General features: G+C 36.7%; 1 protein-coding gene across 11 annotated transcripts in view; it reads right to left on the minus strand.

The window, feature by feature from the left end:
- Positions 1-23319, minus strand: part of Lpr (lipophorin receptor) — a 222616-nt gene that overhangs the window by 24646 nt on the left and 174651 nt on the right. For 7 of the 11 annotated variants that reach the window (XM_062668429.1, XM_062668428.1, XM_062668427.1 and 4 more), the window contains 2 exon segments: positions 8951-9073; positions 24-146 (listed from right to left, as the gene is read on the minus strand). In XM_062668429.1, the coding sequence (XP_062524413.1) occupies positions 24-146; positions 8951-9073 (246 nt within the window). 11 annotated transcript variants of the gene reach the window in all.

A 23319-nucleotide genomic window follows, 5' to 3' on the forward strand; every position in this document is an offset into this window, starting at 1 on the left:
ATTCAATTGCCGAATTCCCTTACTGCATGCTTTTTCATCTGATCCATCGGAGCAATCGGGATTGTCGTCGCACATCCAAGTGAGTGGGACACATTCACCAGGCTTTCCCCTGCACGTGAACTCCTCCGGGCCGCAAGCTTCCACTTCTGTCAACCCAATTCATGCACATGCTGAATATAACGTTAACGATGGTTATAAAACAGCATCGGACAAAGAACTTCCGTTGCTAGGAATATTTTTATCAAGTTTTATCTCATCCGGCGCAAAGTTGTATCTTTAATATTTAAGTTTTGTCTCATTTTTCGGTATTAAACAGAAAGTATAACTTTAAATTGTAGTACGTAAGTATAAGGTTTTTCTTTTAAAAATCATATATTATAAAAAAAAAGGTTTATGATTTTAGGTTTATAATGTATATGAAACGCAATGAATGTTCCTGAAAAATAAAATAACATATTATCAATCCCACAATCCGCGTGCGATATTTCCGGTCCATGCTAATGTTGAACTTCCCAATTGTTGAACAAACTCTTACCGCATTGGTGTTCATCTGAGCCATCGGGGCAATCAGCAGTGGCGTCGCAACGCCACGAACGAGGAATACATAGACCGTCACTTAGACACTCAAATCTGTATTCCTGGCACACCATTTTAGTCGCCGCTGTGTATTTAATTTTGAAATAACTTATCATCTTTTTGTCCCATTTCATTTTAATAAACGATAAACGTTTTTAGCTATTTCCCAATATTAAATTGCATGGATAATTAGAAAAGAATTTAAATTATATTAAATACTACATATAATATAATGAATTATATTCTAAGACAGGAACATCACAGGTATGGAACGGAAGATAATTACATTACATTCATATAATTAATCTTGACTTTACCATTAGCAAGCGAATTCTCTGAAGTTGACAAGCACGCTTAAAATTCTAGTCGGGCGCCCCGCAAAATAATAAATGCTAATGTTCAGCTCAGGCACGACTAAACCGTAATTAATGATTCTAAACAGTCTTTTATTACAGTATAATGTTGTTTAGCTGTGTACGTAACAAATTAAATAAACATGAACCGAGATTTACAACTGAAGTTTGCAAGTTTTTAGACTGTAGCTGTAAATAATTTTCATTTCATAGTTAGGAACTATAATAATAATAATAATATGTATTCATTACGTTATTCTTAACATATATATATTATTATCGTTTTAATAAAAAATAATAGATTTGTTTTAGTAATACCTACGTTTTTGCGAGTCGCATACATAATTAAAACTACTTTTACAGGTTTATTATTGTCTGTAACTATAACTCTATAACTGGGAACATAATTACTCACGGTCATTTGGCCCAAAATTTGTATTCCCTGTGTTATGGGTACCAGAGGCTGACATACCTTCTTATATATACATCTTATATACAATTAAATATAAACATATAGATAGATAATAAACACAAAGACAAAGAGCAAACAAACATGCTCATCACACGAATGTTTGCCCGATGTGGGAATTGAACCCACGACCCTCGGGGTACGGTCAGACATTATCATGTTACTATTTCCGATATTTCTAATTAATTTACCGTTTTTGTGGTCACCTATAATCGAGAAGTTTTAATTATGTAAACTCACTTGCTCAATAACTTTTACTAAAACACTTTTAATCAACTTCCTAATAAGCTGGGAGCTTGATAATTTGAGCATAGCACAGAATAGAACGAGATCAAGATAAACAATTTCAGAGCTCGTCAAAACGTGAGCTTTTTAAAATTACTTCGTGAAGTTGGCAGCCTGTTTCTTATATAGGTTTAACGTTCGTGGTAGTAACAACACAAATATTTTACAAATTCAGTAATGGCGTTAGGAAACGAAGAATAAGGAGCCTTTAATACTTGCATAGGTAAAATTATACTCTGTGTACTTTTATAATTAGCGTATAAACGAATGACGGCCCGTCCAGAGCTAAGTGATTACTGGCGTCCACAGATACAATAAGGTAAGGAAATTTAAATTATACGTATAACATGTCCCACCTTTCAAACCATAGCATGGCGCTACTATTCTATACCTTGCTGAGTCTGCCCGTCTTGCTACCGCTGGGGTGGCGCATGTCGTCGGCAAAATCAGGAGATTGGGCCTCGACGTGGCGCTCAGTAAATCCGAGGCCATGTGGTTCCACGGGCCCCGGAGAGTGCCACCTGTCGATGCCCATATTGTGGTTGGAGGCGTCCGTATCGGGGTCGGGGTGCAGTTGAAGTACCTCGGCCTCATCCTGGACAGTCGTTGGACCTTCCGTGCTCACTTTCAGAACCTGGTCCCTCGTTTGTTGGGGGTGGCCGGCGCGTTAAGCCGGCTTCTGCCCAACGTCGGGGGGCCTGACCAGGTGACGCGCCGTCTCTATACGGGGGTGGTGCGATCAATGGCCCTATACGGGGCACCTGTGTGGGGCCAGTCCCTGGCCGCGGGGGTGGCGAAGCTGCTGCAACGGCCGCAACGCACCATCGCGGTCAGGGTCATCCGTGGTTATCGCACCATCTCCTTTGAGGCGGCGTGTGTACTGGCTGGGACGCCGCCTTGGATTCTGGAAGCGGAGGTGCTCGCTGCTGACTATCAGTGGCGGGCTGACCTTCGTGCCCGGGGCGTGGCGCGTCCCAGCCCCTGTGTGGTCAGAGCGCGGAGGGCCCAATCTCGGCGGTCCGTGCTGGAGTCATGGTCCAGACGGCTGGCTGATCCTTCGGCCGGTCGTAGGACCGTCGAGGCGATTCGCCCGGTCCTTGTGGATTGGGTGAATCGTGACAGAGGACGCCTCACTTTCCGGCTCACGCAGGTGCTCACTGGGCATGGTTGCTTCGGTGAGTTCCTGCACCGGATCGGAGCCGAGCCGACGGCAGAGTGCCACCATTGTGGTTGCGATTTGGACACGGCGGAGCACACGCTCGTTGCCTGCCCCGCATGGGAGGGGTGGCGCCGTGTCCTCGTCGCAAAAACAGGAAACGACTTGTCGTTGCCGAGTGTCGTGGCATCGATGCTCGGCGACGACGAGTCGTGGAAGGCGATGCTCGACTTCTGCGAGTGCACCATCTCGCAGAAGGAGGCGGCGGGGCGCGTGAGAGACGCACAATCCCGCCGCCGTCGAGCGGGGGCCAGGGAGGCGGATCTCGCCCAAGCCCTGGCCCTCTAAGTGTTTCGGGTCCCCCTCACATGTCGGTCTGGGGACCGGCGAGGGGGGCCTAAGAAGACGACGTGCAAGCTGCTCTGCACGCGTTTTACGCAAGAGCATCCGGGTGATGGAAGGCCGGCTATCCTCGACTCACGCTGGTTCTGGTCCAGCGGGGTATTCCGTAGGATAGCTCACTCTATCCGGCGCCATCTAGGCGGGCTTCGGATAGCCTGCCGACCGAGAGGGCTGGTAGTCGTGGCGCCGACGACCGCCGGTCCGGCGTCCCGAGGGGGAGGGTGATGGGAGAGATGTGCTCCGCACTAAACGCTTCACTTTCCCCCCTCTGCCTCTTCATGAGTTCTGTCTCATGCGAGGTTTGGACGTTGGTTGTTGAGCGACAGGAGGTTTTAGTCAGTTCGACTCTGACATGCCCCGCCCTCCATCCCCAGTGGAGGGCGGAAGTCCGGCGATTTCCTCCTGACAAAAAAAAAAAAAAAACTATTCTATACCTTCCTTTTAATCCACAGTTTTAAAAAAAAAGACTAATTCCTAATTTAATTCGCGATTTTTGCGATCAGTGGATAACATAAGTAGTGCAAGTGAATATGTGTTAATTTTTTGATATGAATGAAGAATTACTGGTGGCCAGCTGAGGTAGTAGCTTGTATTATCAGCCCACATGGATAAGTAAGTCCGCCCACTCTTGTCTATTTCTGTCATGGGCTTTGATTCGTTCCAGCTTAAAGTCGTTGATAGGTCAACTGTTTACAAAAATAATGAACATCTCGATGTGGGCAGCATTTTTGCTAAGACATCTTATGGGCTCTGGTCACCACTGTGGCCTGTGAGTTAAAAAGCAATACTAAATGCTTTAAATCTCGATCAATGCAAAATTACTGGTGGTAGGACCTCTTGTGAGTCCGCGCGGGTGGGTACCACCACCTTGCCTGTTTCTGCCGTGAAGTAAGTAATGCGTTTCGGTTTGAAGGGCGAGGCAGCCGTTGTAACTATACTTGAGACCTTAGAACTTATATCTCAAGGTGGGTGGCGCATTTACATTGTGGATGTCTATGGGCTTCAGTAACCACTTAATTTCAGGTGGGCTGTGAGCTCGTCCACTCATCTAAGCAATAAAAAAAATTTTTTTTTTGTCTGATGTAATAATTTTATCTCACCCATGCAACGTTCATAATTCATTCAAAGGTAGGGTACCACAAGTGCATAACATTAAATTAAGTTAAACAACAAACGTATTTGATTTTGTCGTGCGCCTTGTTTATTTTTATTTTATTGCATAGATGAGTGGACGAGCCCACGTGGTGTTAAGTGGTGACCGGAGCCCATAGACATCTACAACATAAATGCCGCCACCCACTTAGAGATATCAGCGCCTACATCCCAAGCCTACGTAAACTGTAATAGCCCAAGCTACGCGTCTCCAATGAACAAAAATATATTCCGGTGAACATTTTTGATATTAAGACGGAAAGGTCAGAATTCTAAATTTCAAATTGAACAAGTTGAATTGAGTGGTAAAAGGTTGGCTTTAAATAAATTGAATAGCCGATCTGTCGAGTATTCAATCCTAATAGTAGGACTAGTTATGACTGACTAGTTATACTCTACAGTTTTATTTCTTTTCATTGATATAAAAAAAATCTCATAAAAACGCTGCTTAATGATTCGATTCTCATGTTTTTCGTTTGTGCCTTATTCTCGTTAATTGGCACTTTTTATTGCCAGTTTGATAGGTTTTACACTTGAAGTGTCGATTACATTATCTATACTAATATTATTAAGCTGAAGAGTTTGTTTGTTTGAACGCGCTAATCTCAGGAACTACTGGTCCGATTTGAAAAATTTCAGTGTCAGATAATGTACCGATTCCAAGAAGACGAAGTCGCGGGCAAAAGCTAGTTTTTAATAACGGGAGTGCAAGAGTTTTTAAAATTTCAATTATTTGTATGAAATTTTGATATAAGCAACAAAAAAATCATTAAAATTACTTACGTAGCCAGGTTCTTATTTATTTGGGCTTATGACTATTATATTTTGCCATTTATTTACGTCAAAATGTGGTAAACGTGTTGTTTAGTAGTTGAGATTGTTTGTTGTAAAAATTTTCAACTGGGGAACGAGTCTTATAAATATTTAGAATCAATTTTCCTCATGCTTCCGATGATAATCCACTTACAAAATTTAATCGATTATAATATTTGTTGGCAGAAAATCCACACATTTTGGGTCGGAATCGTAAAAGGCAAGCTAATTTTACGGGTCACTTATGTTGAAAAGTGTATGCGATAAAATTCAGGATTTATGGTGAGACCCTTGTGTGGATCCATTGAATGCTAAAAATAATCCAAAATAGATTCCGCAAAAAAAAAAAAAACTTTATTAAAGCTTTCATTTTGTAGACGTTAAACGTAGTTAGTTACGAAGGGTTTAATAAACCTTTTAAGTTTACCCTCCTTCGCGCTTCGATGTCCTTAGAACTGAGGGTCGTGACCTCCAGGTATAATTTTATCACGAACCCATTATCTTCCACATAGTTCTGTTCTCTGCGGTATGTAGACACTCATAAATTCTTTTTTTTTTATCGCTTAGATGGGTGGACGAGCTCACAGCCCACCTGGTATTAAGCGGTTACTGGAGCCCATAGACATCTACAATGTAAATGCGCCACCCACCTTGAGGTATAAGTTCTAAGGTCTCGGTATAGTTACAACGGCTGCCCCCGCCCTTCAAACCGAAACGCATTACTGCTTCACGGCAGAAATAGGCGTGGTGGTGGTACCTACCCGCGCGGACTCACAACAGGTCCTACCACCAGGAAAAATACATTAAAACAGTAAACAGTAAAAAACGCTTAACATGTGATCCCCAAAAGAAGAAAAATTTAGAACACAGGACTTGTTTATCATTATTATTTTTTTGGTCTTCGCATGAAAAAGTCGTTCAAGGTACTTCTGAGGCCTTGCGCGAAATCAAAGTCACTACTAATATAATAAATTCAATTGTCAATTCAAATTCCAACAATTTATTTATGTCAGGCTCGTTTATGGATAATAGTTCTGACGTCAACATTTCACAAATCACTTGCCTCCAATCACGACGCCACCTTTCTAATATTCGCATAAAAATTATATTTAGTGACTTGTTGGTTACAATTTCGAAGAAGACCGTACCTAATTTGTTTTGTGATTGAGAAAACATTTCAATTTACCAGTATTTAGTACCCCTACCCCCGAGAAGCAGCTCGTGAATTTGGTTCTTACTTTTGGAAAACATTAGTGTAACGAACCGGTTTGTTTGCTCTGTGTCTAGATTTTTTTAATATCTATACTTTTAACATAAATGTATAATATATTTGGCACATATAAGCATGTATAACAATATCTGTTTTACACAGGAAACCTTACGCTGGGTTCAGATTTGTCCCGGACTTTTTTATTTACTTTGTATGCTGACGAGCATTCGGCCCACCCATGAAAACGACGACTAGTCACGACTAGTTTTTACTGGTGGTAGGACCTCTTGTGAGTCCGCACGGGTAGGTACCACCACCCCGCCTATTTCTGCCGTGAAGCAGTAATGCGTTTCGGTTTGAAGGGTGGGGCAGCCGTTGTAACTATACTTGAGACCTTAGAACTTATATCTCAAGGTGGGTGGCGCATTTACGTTGTGTATGTCTATGGGCTCCAGTAACCACTTAACACCAGGTGGGCTGTGAGCTCGTCCACCCATCTAAGCAATAAAAAGTAAAATATTGCATTTTACTTTAACGTAATGGTCTCATTTTACGTAACGAAATTGGAACAGCTATGATCGGAGCACCAACAAATGTTCAGTTCATTTAGGGTGGAACGCAATTTATCAATTCGTTTGTTTCGAATGCGAATTATGACTCTCCGTGCAATTCACCGCACGAACCGCTCCGTTATTCCATATATGTACAATAAATGAATTACGCCCTTCGAAACACCCTGCGGAATGTTCAAATTCGTACGATGTGTCGGGTATTTAAATAACCGCGAACTTTGGGGGAAATTTATTATTTTCATGTCTTCCAACGTCGCCGTTTTCTACTTTACATTATGTGTTCATTTATCGAGAACATGTCGAATCAATGTGTAATTCAACAACTAATCTCAAATGAACGCTGTTTAAGTAGACATTTATTAACGTTAACGTAAATTACGAACTTTCATCGATTTGAGTATTGGTTTAAACTTTGAATAATTTATACTCAGACTTTGTTTTTTTTATTCCTTAGATGGATGGACGAGCTCACAGCCCACCTGGTGTTAAGTGATTACTGGAGCCCATAGACATCTACAACGTAAATGCGCCATCCACCTCGAGATATAAATTCTAAGGTCTCAGTATAGTTACAACGGCTACCCCACCCTTCGAACCGAAACGCATTACTGCTTCATGGCGGAAATAGGCGAGGTGGTGGTACCTACCCGTGCGGACTCCCAAGAGGTCCTACCACCAGTGAAAAAAGGCTTTGTTCGGATTAACAGAAGTATATTATACATAGCATTCTTCATTGGAAAGAATATTTTTAACGAATCATGACGTTTTTAAATGAGTACCTATACTTTAGGTATTTTCACAGATAACACCCATCTGGGTTATCTGTGGATTTTTTATTCATAAAAGAGCGCGATAAACAAACGATGTTGTTTCAAAACTTTCAAGCAAGGGCAATCAGGAAAAATAATATTATAATTCTCAGTGCCATACCATAATAAATGTACCTTATATTGTTAAAATATATCTTTTTTTGCACGCCCACCGGCTTGACTATTTCTGCTGCGAACCTGTGACCCGGTCAGAAGCAGGTACGATACTCCTATTAATATGCTTCACCTTGGTGTCTAAATAAATAGTGTGGACGGCGATATACAATAATTGCTAGGCTAAAGGCTTCAGCAGCCGCTTTAAGGTAATCAAAACGAAGAAATTTAAAATTTAACGCTTCAAAGGAAAAACGGAGGAAGCCAAACATTTATCCAAAAAGTTTGTTATAATTAAGATTTAAATCTCGCCCGGAAGATTCTGTAACGAAATGTATGTTCCGATTACTTGGAAACTTTTACTGTAAATTTTACTTTTTAACTTTTCGATTAAACGTAACTGCAAATACCAGTTTTAAGAAAAAAGATTAGTGAATTCGATAAACACTTATGTTTAGTAAATGAAACACTAGTCGAATCTTCTTAAAATAGAGAAACAACTTACGTACATAAGTAGATCTTTCGTTAACAACGAACACAACCCTTGGGGTGGGTTTACATTAGTATTGTCCGACTCTGCCGTGAAATCCGGCTTTGTCGTTTCGCGACCTTGTTTTTTTTTTTTTCATTTTGCAACGTATAAACACAATAGGAACAGGCTGCCAACTCGCTCTTGAGTAAATTTGCTAAGGTAACAATGTCCGTTTATTTTTTTTGTCTTTATAGTCGTCCCACGTTAATCTACTACTTCTACAATACATGTATTGTTCATCCGAAAATTATCACGTGGACCTTCATGTAATAACAACTTATATAAATGTTGGTTTTTGTTTTAAAAAGATAAAAACTTATCTGTCCTTTCTTGAACTTTTTGTTCGTAATTTAAATTTAAATATTGAACCATTATAAAATACCGAAAACAGTTTACTTTAAATTCACCAAGTTTCGACTAAAACTTTAGGATCAATACTAACTTCACCTGAAATGGACATCTTTTTGAGTTTATATCTTATTTATGAGAAACCACAAGAAAACTTACTGCAGACGGTAGGGTCCTCGTCAGAACTATCCGAACAATCTTTTTCGTTGTCACATTTCCACGATAATGGTATGCATCTTCCAGTTTTGCAACGGAACTCGGAGGACGTGCAAGTGCGGCTCTCTGAAAACAAAAAAAAATAAATATGAACGATGTTATTTTCTTTTACTCTCTGCATAAATATTATTACGGGGAAAACATTGTTTTTCTTCTATTAAATAAAACATTTTACGATTGTGTACTTGGACCAACAAGTTCACGGCTCACCTGGTGTTAAGTGATTACCGGAGCCCATAGATATCACAGCGTGATCGTCACCGCCCATTTTGAGACACGAGATGAAGTATCAATTGCATGTACTACATAGCGTCTGTCCTACCCTTCAAACCCCGAACCAGGACTGTTTTTCCGCAGAAAAATCAGGTTGATGCTCACAGTACTTTGGTATAATACTAAAAAAATGTTGCTGCCTATTCTCCAGCGAATCACTTAGTCGCCTTTCATGACACCCAGGGGATGGGATGAGGTGTTACTATTTTTGGCCGACACGACACAGCAAATTTATTACTACCGTTTGTGTTAATTTATATATCAATATGAACTCCCTTGCCATTGCTATACTCCTTTTTACTCTGCCCTTGTACTCTGTATCCTTATTGTCGTGTTTCTTCTAAGAGCGGTGTACAAAATATATTAAATAAAATAAATAAATAAATATCCTTTAGCTTTAAAGAGCCAAGAAGGGCTTTCAGGGACACGACCATCAGCAATGAAGTATGCGACTAAGAAGAAGCTTTAATATAATATTTTAAACGCGGCGAATTTTCAATTAATACACGCTCAATGAAAAAATTACTGCCAGTATAAAATGTTGAAGGTACTTTCGAATTATCATGGCGTTTTGAAAGAGAAGCCACATGGCACAATCAAGCGCATTAAGATCTGAACTATACGACTCTTCAGTTCAAATGAAGTCAATAAATGTATTGTTACAGCCACGCGTGCGTGGAACGAGAATTATGACCCGATGTTAAGTCTTGCTGAAAGGATCATTCTCGGCTCTATAATAGAACATGGTCATTCAATGTAACTCGCCTGATAATATAAAAACATTATTAGGGATTTATGAAGTGTATCCAGAATGAGAAGTAGAAATTTTTGCATTTTAAATACCGTCACCAAAAAATGAGACGTTGCGACAGCGAGGTCAATATTTCAAATAAAGTGCCTTCATTATTAGGCCAATCTAAAAAGAACTTAAAAAACATTTTAAATTAGATGCTCTTTGGCATTCGTATTAAATAAATTTCGCCGTGAATGCAGAAGAATTGTTAAGAGACTTAACTACCTTCTCAAGAATCGTATCTTGTTACACCTGGATCTGTGTCTTAATAGTTTTTCACAAAAATACGACTCAGTCATTCTTTCATTCGCTGAAACCGGATATTGATGTTGTATTCCATTAACAAATTAAAAAGCTTTAAATTAAATCCGGTTATTTTACTTTTAAAAATATTGTATGCTGTTATGAAAATTAAAATCACTAAAAGTCACTAAATTTTGTTTGTGAATTGGCTCCTGAAAATTAATCCCCTCCCATTACGCATTGCCTCAGAAGCTATTTAACTTTTACGACCCAATTTTAGTCAGTCCAAGTTCAAATTAGTAGATCAGTACAAGTTACAAATTCTGTTAATTATGTAATATTAAAATGTATAACACTAAATATATTGTTTTACTTTCGAACACAATTTCGGCGGGATCTTTCCTTCATTGTTTTAATACGAATCGGCTTTTTAATACGAATATTACGTGAAGAGCCTGATCTTTTTCTGTGAAAACAAAAGAAGTTTATACCTATTTATTTATTTATGTACACACAAAAAAGAAGACATAGTACAGAGTAATTGGAAAATTATGTACAAAGGCACTGCTATCCCATCAATATTCCGGAACACTGGTCTAATACTAATCAGATGGAGAGAATTAATTAATGATAGATTCAAAATAAAATTGTATAGGTACTTTATTTTTAAAATTGTAACTGTAATTATCAAACTTACCTTGATGTCAAACTTTCATAAAAAGAAAATTAAAGAAGTAGGTACATCTACTAAAACTACTATAAGTTAAATACTAGAAACTAAACAAAAAGGAATAAAACAAGATCCATACAAGGATAAGGTACTCAATTCTAAAACAAAGGATCGTATTCATCAATTTCTTGTTGCTTTTCGTTTTTCTCATTTCAGAATACGAATTTTTCATCATCGCAGCCAGAAGGGCAAGCTATAAACAGGATCAATCCATTTACGTCCGAAATAGCCGTTCAAGTTGCGCATAAAACAGGGTTGAAGAAAATTATCGGTGGGTAGCAGCAGCCAGCTTTATCTCGAGGTGATTCAAGCCGAGGCACGCGCAACCGAGCAATTTGCAAACAAAAAGCACCCCCGTTGAACAACAATACAACCCTAGCGACGAGTACGAAGACCTTTCAATGTAACTCGACCGTTAATATAACAAAAATATTAGAGATTGATGAAGTGTTTCAAGAATTTGAAATAGAAAGTTTTATTTTCGTGTTTTAAATACGATCACCAAAAATGGGACGGTGTGACAGCAAGCCTAATATTTAAATTAAAGTGCCGTTATGATCATGCTATTCTAAAAAGAACTTAACAGTCATGTGGAACAAAACCCTCTCTGGCGAATCTGAATCTATGAATTCGTTGTCGCCTTTATTCCATAAATTTGATGGTGAATTCATAAAAGTGCATCATTATGTGTTTTGAAATCGATCTACCTTTCACGACGAAGGAAACTCTATTTGATACCTCTTCACTTTTTTCTTTTAAGAGATTTTATTCAAAACAGCCTTTCTATTGGTTTTCGATATTTAACATTAAGATTATAATGTTTAGTCTTGATCATTACGTTAAAACGTTCCGAAATAATTAGGGTTTCCAGTTGTGGATTCCTTTTTTATCTTTGTATGCAAAAATAATAGGAATAATAGATAGATAAATTTAATCCCTCTTAATGGTAAGTACAGGTACAAGAATCACATAATTTAATTTATAATAACCATCACAACAGCATGTCACAATTTTATACAGATATCTAATATCGCCTCCATTCACAACCCTACATAACTCAAGCAGTATCTGCGGAACAAAGAGATTACTCGCGATCGCAGTTAATTAATCCCTAGGATACGGTCCTATTAGTTGACGGTCAACTGCATTATGTGGAAGCGCTTGAATTTAGATTTCGTGTAGAGGTAACTTTGACTTATGACATTCAACTATGGAGTTGAGCTTATAATTTCAATATGAAAAATTATTTCAGTATCTCCTTGTTTTAATACAAATTAAAATTGAAGAACTCTACATAATAATATGTACGATGAGAAATGATATAGGAAAGTTTCCTTCCAAATGCGAAACAAGGCGAATCATCTAAATCAAACGATACACAAATCTATAAAGCTACAAAGGACAACCGAACCCACATACAACAATAAAATTGCACTAAATCAAAGATCACTGGTTAATTCAATTTAGATTTTGTCATTGGGCAAGAGAAGTGATCCCCGTGGCGAGTCTATTGTCTAAGCTTATCTGCGTGTATATTGACGGCAGATTAAAAAAAAAAAAATCGACGCTTGAAAGGCAAACGTGACTAAGAGACAATGCGTGAACTTTACAGAAGACTAATTTAAAGTTGAAATTAATTTAAAATATAGGTACCTGAAAAAAATTTTATTTTAACGAATCTAGCTGTAGGATTGAAATGATTTTAATAGACCTAGAAATATATTTCTTTGCGCATCGAATGTGGTTATTGCCTATCATTTATGTACAAAGCAGTTATTGTCGCTTAGTCACGTTTGCCTTTCAAGCGTCGATATATCAAGTAGAATTAAAAAAGATGCAAGAGAGTTAAACAACGAGTGCTAGAAACGAATTAAAGTAAATCGATGATTGGAGACGCTGTGCCAGCCCGATAAGCTAGTCCGATGAATATGTCTTTTGTGGAATGAAATCGGTCTGACGTGAAATGGCGACAAAAATTGTCGTCCGCGAAATTGCTTCTGAGGCCCTTCGACTTTGGATTTCTATCGAAACTCGGAAGACTGAATGTCTTAAGTTTAGATAGGTACCCACCCTCGTCCGAGTAATATCTATCTAGCTATCTAGTTCTAGATAGAATGTATTATACAAGTGTATATTGAATAATACGTTTTAAGAATCTCGAGGCATATTAAATTAACATGGCGATTTCCAACAATCTAAAGCATCAAAAAAATTACCTTATTTTACAAAAAGTAAACACATTTACAACCATCAATTTGATCAATAACATAAATTTTTGTGCTGTCGAATTCATTAAAAAACACACAAATACTTATTTATCTAGTAAAATTACTCGGTAGACCGACGGTCCTTATGTTGTTATTCGAAATTTTTATAAATACAAGCTTATCTTGAAAATTTCGTTAGTGACATTCAGACATTTTTCAAATATCTTGCGTTCTATGTTAGCTACCTGCCACATGTGGTACTTTCTTGATCTGTGTATTTCAAACACTTATATTCGTAACATAAGTGTGTATTGAATATAAAACATCTTCATTCGATTTTATTTATGGTGATTTTTTTTTATTGCTTATATGGGTGGACGAGCTCACAACTCACCTGGTGTTAAGTGGTTACTGGAGCCCATGGACATCTACAAGGTAAATGTGCCACCCACCTTGGGATAAAGTTCTTAGGTCTCAAGTATAGTTACAACGGCTGCCCCACCATTCAAACCGAAACGCATTACTGCTTCACGGCAGAAATAGGCAGGGCGGTGGTACCGGTACCCGCGCGGATTCACAAGAGGTCCTACCACCAGTGAATGGGTAATTTCCTTCTAGCTTGTTACTTCCGATCCAAATCGTGAATGCATTTAATATTGATTAAAGGGTATATATTTTCAACATCACAAAAGTGTTGTCTCGAACTTATTAATTCATAAATATATTAACCCATTCTCTTTTTCCTTGTAACATACGAGATCATTTCGAATAATAAAAACGAACGAACCGGGGTTTTGTGTTTCAAAGGGACTTTGCGGCGGTCGATACGGGTCGTATTCAAAACGGGCTAGTCTCAGTTTTATTTTTGATCCACTTTCAGTAAAAATACCCTTATTCTTCTTTTCGTTCTCATCAATTTTCAACTCTACAGACTTTTTGTTATTTAAACAGTTTTGTTCTTGATTGAGTGTATAGTATCCGCCATTAAGTATTGAATAATTAGGTACAAATGTCAAACAGTTTACCAAAGCCTATTAATCAATATTTACTCCATAATATCAGTTCCGTTTCCACAAAATATTCTTAAAGAACTGTTGAAAGCGCTAGATGCACAAGCATTAGGCCAAATTGGCCCCAAGATTGTAGTATCGTGAGAGCAGCAGGAAATTGTATTACCGAGTCTTACTTGCATGCGATGGCGACTAGTGCATCCATTACGGCCGTAAGTGTATGCTTTCGAGGACTGTTACAGATGTAACCAGAGACTCGTACCAACTCTATAATTTGGGCATTATGACTGTATATCGAAAATGTTAAATTTACCTCAATCAACTTCAATGATATGATTATGTTGCAAATTAATCATTTATTATTTTACAATTAATCATTAGGGTACTCGGTATTTAGTGATTAGTTAGATTTTCGTGAGTCATATATAAAACGATAACAACAATAAAAAACGTGATGCCAATTGATATCAGCATCTTTAAGTCTGTTAAAATATATTTATGGTTATATCGTAAAAAAGATATATATTTTTTTAAATGAAAAATAATATAGTAAAAGTAGTCGTCGCTACACTTTATACTAGTGGAATATATTCGGTAAGACCTTACTGAGTAAAAATTGAAAAATCGCCGTCAAACTCTGATTAGGAAACGCACTTTGGTATTTACGTATTATTTGATGAGTTATTAGTCTGATAAACAAGAAATTAAGACGAGTTTGATAAATTCTTCCAAGGATTACTTTAGCTACTTACTTATTAGCCACTTACAATATTTAAAGAGATACGATTCACGAAAATAATTCAGTTTTCAGGTCTTCGAAGTGCCAAAAACGACAATGGGTACAAATTTCATCCATATACATACAAAAATCAATTTTATAAATCAAAATATATTATTTTCTCGTTATTAATTTAAACAAGACAATATATTTGACTACGTAATAAATGTTACTTTTAAATGGATCGTTAACTACACAAAACGTTATTTCACAAGAACTGAACCAACTCACACACTAAGAAGTGCCTAACTAAAATCTAGTTTCGAGCTTCGATAACTATTGCCTTGGAGGCTTCGTTACAAAACTCAATTCGAGACGGGACTCAATTGACTACGTTCCGAAGTCACGACAATAGAAATAAAATTGGACTCACAATAAAATGTTTGGATTGTCAATAAAATGTATTTGGTTTCAACTTTACCTGCACTTTTGTAGTCGTAAGCCTTGGTGTAGCTGTCGTAATCGTCATCGTAAAACGTCGCTTCCGTGATAACGATGAATGTAAAAATCAGGATACACACCCGTAGATACATTCTGTATCGAGTTTTCGGCCTCGTAAACAACAACCTTATTCGAAACGTTTGAAACGTTTCAACATCAGTCGTGACTGGCAAAAAAAAGATAGAAATTCATTGAACAAATTCCATTGTTAAATTTTCTAATGTGTTTTTACGATTCCTTGCATTGGCGAGCATACGTTTACATAAAAGAAACACGTTTTTCCTAAATAATAACGTAATCAATAAGTAAATAAAATAAACAAAAAAAATATTTTTTAATTTCTAGAAAAAAACTACATATTATTTACTAAGCTAGTTTAGTGAGAGAACGCAGTAGTGTATCAGTCGTCCGAAGTTAAATTATGAATCTACTGGGAATACTCTGCATTACACAGGTAGCCAGGATTATCCCTTGAACCCTTTGTCTCTCATAGATGTAATCCTAAACTTTTGCAGCTATAAATATTGTGAGAATTCGTGTTTATTTAGACGGGGAAGTTAAAACCGTATATATAAATTTTTTTTTTTTATTGCTTCGATGGGTGGACGAGCTCACAGCCCACTTGGTGTTAAGTGGTTACTGGAGCCCATAGACATCTACAAGGTAAATGCGCCACCCACCTTGGGTACCTACCAGCGCGGACTCACAAGAGGTCCTACCACCAGTAATTACGCAAATTATAATTTTGCGGGTTTCACTTTTGTTACACGATGTGATTCCTTCACCGTGGAAGTCAATCGTGAACATTTGTTGAGTACGTATTTCATTAGAAAAATTGGTACCCGCCTGCGGGATTCGAACACCAGTGCATCGCTTCAACCCGAATGCACCGGTTGTCTTATCTTTTAGGCCACGACGACTTCTTTTTAATGTTTTGTAATGACGATTTTTTAATGTTTATAGTGAAATTAGATTGGATTTTAATTTAAACTAACCATTGCGCCGTGTCAACACACTTCTAACCCTGAATTTATTACTTACCTACAACTAATTGATTAATCAACAAATCAGTAATAGTTATTCACAATAACAACACATTTGGTTTATGATCCACTTATTACTAAATATTCACGAAATACACAAGAGCTTTCCGACTTAAACTGATAGCTAGCTGTCTTCGGAACACAACCACTCCTAACTAATTTTCCTTTATCTATCTGCTATAAATTTCTTCATTCACGTCATGATTGAACAAACCACGTGATATTTGAACGATACGTGATTGATACGTGATTGATACGTGAACAAACCACCTTAATTTATGATTTCAGGGCGAGGGCCTTAAATGGGTCAGTGATTATAGCAGGAGCATTTTATTAAACAGCGTCATGATTAATTGACTTGCAACAGCCAATTTTTTTACTATTTTCAATTGGATTAAGCTTAATCCTTAAGTAAATATATCTCAGCAAATGCACGATGGAATATAACAGCGCTTAGGGCTACTTCTCTTAACTCCCATGTTTGTATTAGTAAATGTTTTTCCATAATAACTGAGATATAATATAGAAATATGATGCAAGTTGATTTGTAAGAAAAAACTTTGTAGAAAAAAAAAACAACGTTCTTTGATTGGGATAGGCAAAGTACACAATAAATAATACGGTCCGCGTAAAAATATTTCATTATATCATTACTTTACGGAAAACGATAGCCCATAGGAAATACATTAACTACAAAAATAGTGAATGCACGTTTTATGGATACGATAAAAGCTTTTGCTGGTATTCATTTTATTCAATCCTTACTTTACTAAACTCCGTGAATACCAAACATGAAAATTCGGTACAGTTATTCGCGAATAAACTAAATTGTGATTTTTTTAAATTCTACTTCGGTATATACGATCGTAATTTTATCTTATCATTGGGGTTCAGAAACATTAATAGGTACATATACGATTACTGCTATTCTATAACATAATCCTAAGTTAGTGCGCGTTATCGATTTCGCTTTACATACTGTTATTAAGGTAACTATTCGAGGGTAACCTTTGGTAAAATTATCCCACATTCCTGTGAACGTTTTAAATCGATGGGCAACTCGCAATAGCTTGGTTTTATCGATATACATTAAGGTTAGTTTATCGAAAACTGTATCTATAGGCAGACCTTACGTTCCAAAACAACCACTATAGGTTGGCAGAAATAATTGGAACGAAGTTCCTTATTGGACGATGTAAAGGGGTACTCTAACTGGGAAAAAACGTCCGTAACGTAAGATTTTTATTAGTAATGCACACAGTGTACGACTTAACTTTGTAATAACGTACAAATTAGTAATGCACACAGTGTACGACTTAACTGTGTAACAACGTACAAATTAGTAATGCACACAGGGTACGGCTTAACTTTGTAATAACCGTGAATGAAGTGTACCACAATAAGTTCGCACGTTACCGTATGACCGTGGGTTGTTGCGAAGCCCAGTTTTATTTTCTTTATACCTCGAATAGAAATTAAAATCAATATTTTTATAATAAGGAACTTCGTTCCTATCCGGTGTCCCACGACACCACACATCTTTTTATGATTACTTTAAGTGACAATAAAGAACAAAAATATTCGTATGACTGGCTCGCGCTATATATTGCCAGGATTGAGTTACACACTTTCGCGGACTTCACTGGCCCTGAAATATAAATTTTGAATATATGTAATAACCAAGTGCCATGTATTACGACTATTCTGAACACGGAACGGAATTTCAATTTTGTAGTAAGAACTATCAAAAAACGGAAGCAATCACAAGTAATCATTCGAATCGATTCATTCAGAATGCCTGGGTGGTTCGGAAATTGAAACCAGGAATCATATTGTATTGCCAACACAAATCTTCTGGGATCTCTTGAACCGACACGCCATGCCCAATTTAATTTAGATTGCAACTCCGATAGGCGCATGTGAATACGGGACTTGTTTGTTTTCGAGCCACTCGTTAAATGTGGTGTTAGCAAGCATTTATGTGACAGTGTATTTAGTTTTAGGAAAATTATATTGAGATACTTATCTCTTCCATGTTTATACTAGGTCGTGTTTCTGATGAAAATCCTACACATTATTTATATTTAATGGGCGTTTTGGGTTGTGTTAGATCTACCTACTGTTCTGATGCGGAATGCTATCCGTAATGATTTAGTCTAGTTTAAATATTAAAAGGTACAACGCCGAAAAGTGACGTAACTACCAAACTATTCATTGTACACACTTATCATACGCATTTTCTCGCTTTCATTGAGTACTGTTATATTAGTAAGCTTAGCCACTACCATTCCATTCCAATCAAACCAATCATGGTAGCTTCGCTTGATTGTGCTACCTAAATTTTGGACTAGAACATTAAAACAAACTTAAATATTAAACAAACAAATAAATCTTTTTTTTTAATTGGCATTTACAGTAGTCAGAACTACGCGCCAAATACGAATCTTTATAAATCCCACGTAAATTCCGATATATTGGATCGAGTAAAAAATTAATTACCTAGAGCTTCGGGGACCCGTCAGTTACGTCGCGTCTACATTCGACTCAGACACGCAACAATGGCCATATAACCGAAATAATATATTATTCAATCAGAGATATTTTCTAAAAATACTTTTTAAGAAACAATGTCATCTTTTTTTAGTTTTTATTCCTTGCAATCCGTGTATTTAATCTTAAACTATTCGAATAAAATGTATTTGAATCGGCAAGTGAAGAATTAGTATTAGTTAGTAGTGGTCACTGCTATTTTTGCTGCGAAATAGTCATGCTGGAAGGCAGAATGAAGGGAGCGGCAGCGGCTTGGCTCTGCCCCTGGCATTGCTGAAGTCCATGGGCGACGGTAACCACTCACCATCAGGTGGGCCGTATGCCCGTCTGCCTACAAAGGCAATAAAAAAAAAAAAAGAATACACCTGTTATCTATCTATCCATACTAATAAATATAAATACGAAATTGAGTTTGCTTTCACATCTTAACTGCTCTATTGATAATCGCAACATTTTTCGTACACTTTCATTCAGAAAGGAGTAATATTCCCGAAGGATTTTTTTTTTCTTGATGCAAGTGTTACCGCGTTTAAACGGCGGATAGCTGTGATCGAATTCGTGAGCACTATGGGATCCTGTAGCCAATTGACAATCCTTAATCTGTTAGCTCATTTATCTTACTATTTATATAAATAAATATAGTACTTATAACACAGATAGCCCCCAATCTGTGACTTATAATAATAAAAATTCGATATTAAGCACTTATTATTCGCCTATTAGAATTTTATCGATTGCATGAAATATAAATAATAGATTTTAACTAAATCTAGATAAATTTTTCATCAGCATCTAAAAATTACAATATTATGTATCCTTGATTTACTCAAATATTTGTTTATCGATTAAAGGCTATATATGAGGCCGTCAGCGCAAAAGTGGCTTAAGCTTTAGTATGGAAATAACAAGGCGTGGACTTATTTTTACACTGCTTCGCAGGCAAAAACAATACACGCAAACATAACGTTTACAAAGCCATCTGTTATCTATGGGTAAAACTAGGGATAGGCCGGTTTTGCATCAAAATGTATTATGTTTTAAATAATGTAATACATAAGCATGGATATGAAAAATTGTGGGTTAGGCCGCTTTTGCACTGACGGCCTCATGTATTGAAGAAGTTATAGAGAAAATTTCAAACCTAGACAAATGTAATTCTATGCTTCTATTGAGTACATCTTTCTTGAGAATAAACACACAACAAGGCTATTTATTAACTACAGTGGATCTCGCAAATGAAGGTTTTAACAAAACAAACATTACTGTAATGCGGTCTGTATTATATACTAAGTTCGTGTTCATTTTATAAGTTTCGCTGTCAAGTGTGAAACAACAACTAACTTAATAACTTTCGGACAATGTCATTCCGTTCAAACAGTTTCGAAGAAATAACTAGAGACACTTAATAAAATTACATTTCTTCGACTTCGAAGGAAAATGTGAAATATAATAAATAACATTTGACCTTAACATTTGTATTCAGTTGTAGCGCTACGTAAAATATTTTTTTTTAACAATAGCCTAATTATGTTTGTGCTCACATCACTCAATAGTCTAAACCAAAACTACAAAAATATTATATGTGTAATTCTCCCAACAGTATATTATACCTTTAAGCGAGCAATTCTTGTATATTAATATATATAATCTGAATCTCGGAAATGACTCCAACGATTTTTATAAAATGTAGTATACAGGGGATTTCGGGGGCGTTAAATCGATCTAGCTACGATTTATTTTCAGAAAATGTTGTTTTATTCGTGTTAACTCTTCCCGACATCTATTGGCGAATAATAATACTATTTTACTTAATTGAGGGCAACTAACCGCTTTAAAGACACAACAAGATGGCGTTATCAAAAAAAAAACCGAGCAAAGCTCAGTCATCATCTAGTGATTTTACTATGAAAAGAAACCAGAGTTTCACCGGCTCTACTAATCTTTATTTTAAAGTTACAAGACTTAGCAGATTTTAGGGGTGGAAAAAATCGGCGTTTTGATGAGGAAAGAAAAATGTTCGTCGAATATATTCGAATTTCATTTTGGGGCATCGTTAAGCAGTGCGCATGTTAAACGAGGCATTGACTGTCGTAATTTTCCTTCAAACCACGAGCTCCCCGATCGACGCCGACAGCTATACAATTAACAGCGTCTGACAAATTTACAGCGATCTCTCCCCCGCAGATTCCACCCTCTGCAGTGTAAATCCTCAGATGAATAGGAACCAACGAGGGGCGACTTTTTACATGCTAGCCTCCGATATGTTCCCAAGGAATATTCGAAGTTTCAAATCGAAGTTATAGGGAACGCCGGCCGTGAAATTTGAATGAAATTTTCAATAATGAATCAAAACTTTGAATGAAATGCGGTCCGTGCAATTTTATCTATCTATATTTTTAAAATATGACCGATTGCTAGTTTCAAGTCTAAGGTCGTAAATCACTGATGGACTCTGAGCTCATTACCCCGTAAATGCAATAAAAACTCCCTCTCTCAATCATCTTAAACACTTTGTCTTTACGACATCAGAGCTTATAGTGAGAGCCTCTGTTCTCTATGGCTTCCGCCTACCGGTGTCTGAAGTACATACGAAGATCGTCGGCTGAGCGACCATGACGAAAATCGTATTATCGGTCACTGATCAGCTGGAGATCTCCACGATACCATACATGCCATGGATAAAGCTAAATTCGAATATTTAGCGGTGCAGAAAATATTTTTTATTTAAATGTTAAAGATCGAGAAATACGGAAGTCTGTTTTTATATGGATAATGCGAAAACTGCATATCTCGTTTAAGAACATATCGAATTGTTATTACATTTTACGTCGTAAAAAAAACGAAGCTTTTTTTTGCATTTGTACAAGTTTTTTTTATTGCCTTTGTAGGCAGACAGACGGGCATATGGCCCACCTGATGGTGAGTGGTTATCGTCACCCATGGACTTCAGCAATGCCAGGGACAGAGCCAAGCCGCTGCTTACTGATGTATATATATATATATATATACGTACATATTATACGTTTTAGGATTATCTCTATTTATTTATTTTAATATTCTAAAAGAAATAGCTTAAATATTACAAAGGTAAATTAACGTTTGACACGTTAGTGTTACATATACAAAGATTGAAGCTGTATTAATCAGTGAAGACTTGTATGTAACTGTGTCAGGTGCTCGCTCAGTTCCCTCAGTAATTGAAATTTCCAATGAAAGAACAAACAAAAAGGTACAGTGACTGCGCTTCCAATACAATAATGGATGTAGGAATGATTTGCATTTGTTTTAAATCAATAATACCCTATCACAATTTTTTTTATTACAATAAAAATATTTTATTGTGCACGGTTAATTTGTTTTTCTTTTACGTGCATTTCCTACAGCCAAATTGTACAAATTTTTGTGCCCATTTATAATACAATTTTTTTAATTGCTTATACTGGATTTTTTTTTACTTTTATTTTACAATCGACACTGAAAAAGATACGCCATTTTAATTGTTTATGTTTATTTCTTAATATGACGTTATTATATGTGTTTCTGTTTATATGTAGGTATATAGCTGTCAAACTAATTGATTATTATCAAACGTGCTTAGAGTAAAAACGGAAAATAGAACGATAATCAACTCTAATATTTTTAATAATTTCTAATCTCTCTCAGTCAGAACATTCTTGTTTTCTTCGAGAACATTCCACAAGAAATATTTGTCGATTTTGTCAGTGACGGTACAAAGATTTAGAAAAATCAAGTTGTATTGTGCATGTATTTTGTTGGAAAACCTAAATAAATAAAAGCGAACCGTTCGTTCAAAACGAGGGTATTTAAAAATTTATAGGAAAATTAGCTGACCCGGCAGACTTCGTAGTGCCTCAATCGACAAATAAAAGACCTAAACTTTTGTATAAAATAAACCTAAAACAAACAAAAGGAATCCGTCCGACGGGGGACACATCACAGGAAAAACAAAATTGTTATTTTTATTTAATTCCGAGCATTTTCGTATTTATGTACCTTTTAAAGCTTCTCTGGACTTCCACAAATAATTCAAGACCAAAATTAGCCAAATCGGTCCAGCCGTTCTCGAGTTTTAGCGAGACTAACTAACAGCAATTCATTTTTATATATATAGATTAATTCCCAAACCAGCAGTACTTTTGTTATTCGGTATAAAATTAAGTCATTCTATATTTTTAAGTACTCCACTTACATCAACCAGCTTTGTACTTACTCAGACATTTCGC

The sequence above is a fragment of the Bombyx mori genome, chromosome 5 (genome assembly GCF_030269925.1).
Source record: "Bombyx mori chromosome 5, ASM3026992v2".
NCBI classification, from domain to species: Eukaryota; Metazoa; Arthropoda; class Insecta; order Lepidoptera; family Bombycidae; genus Bombyx; species Bombyx mori.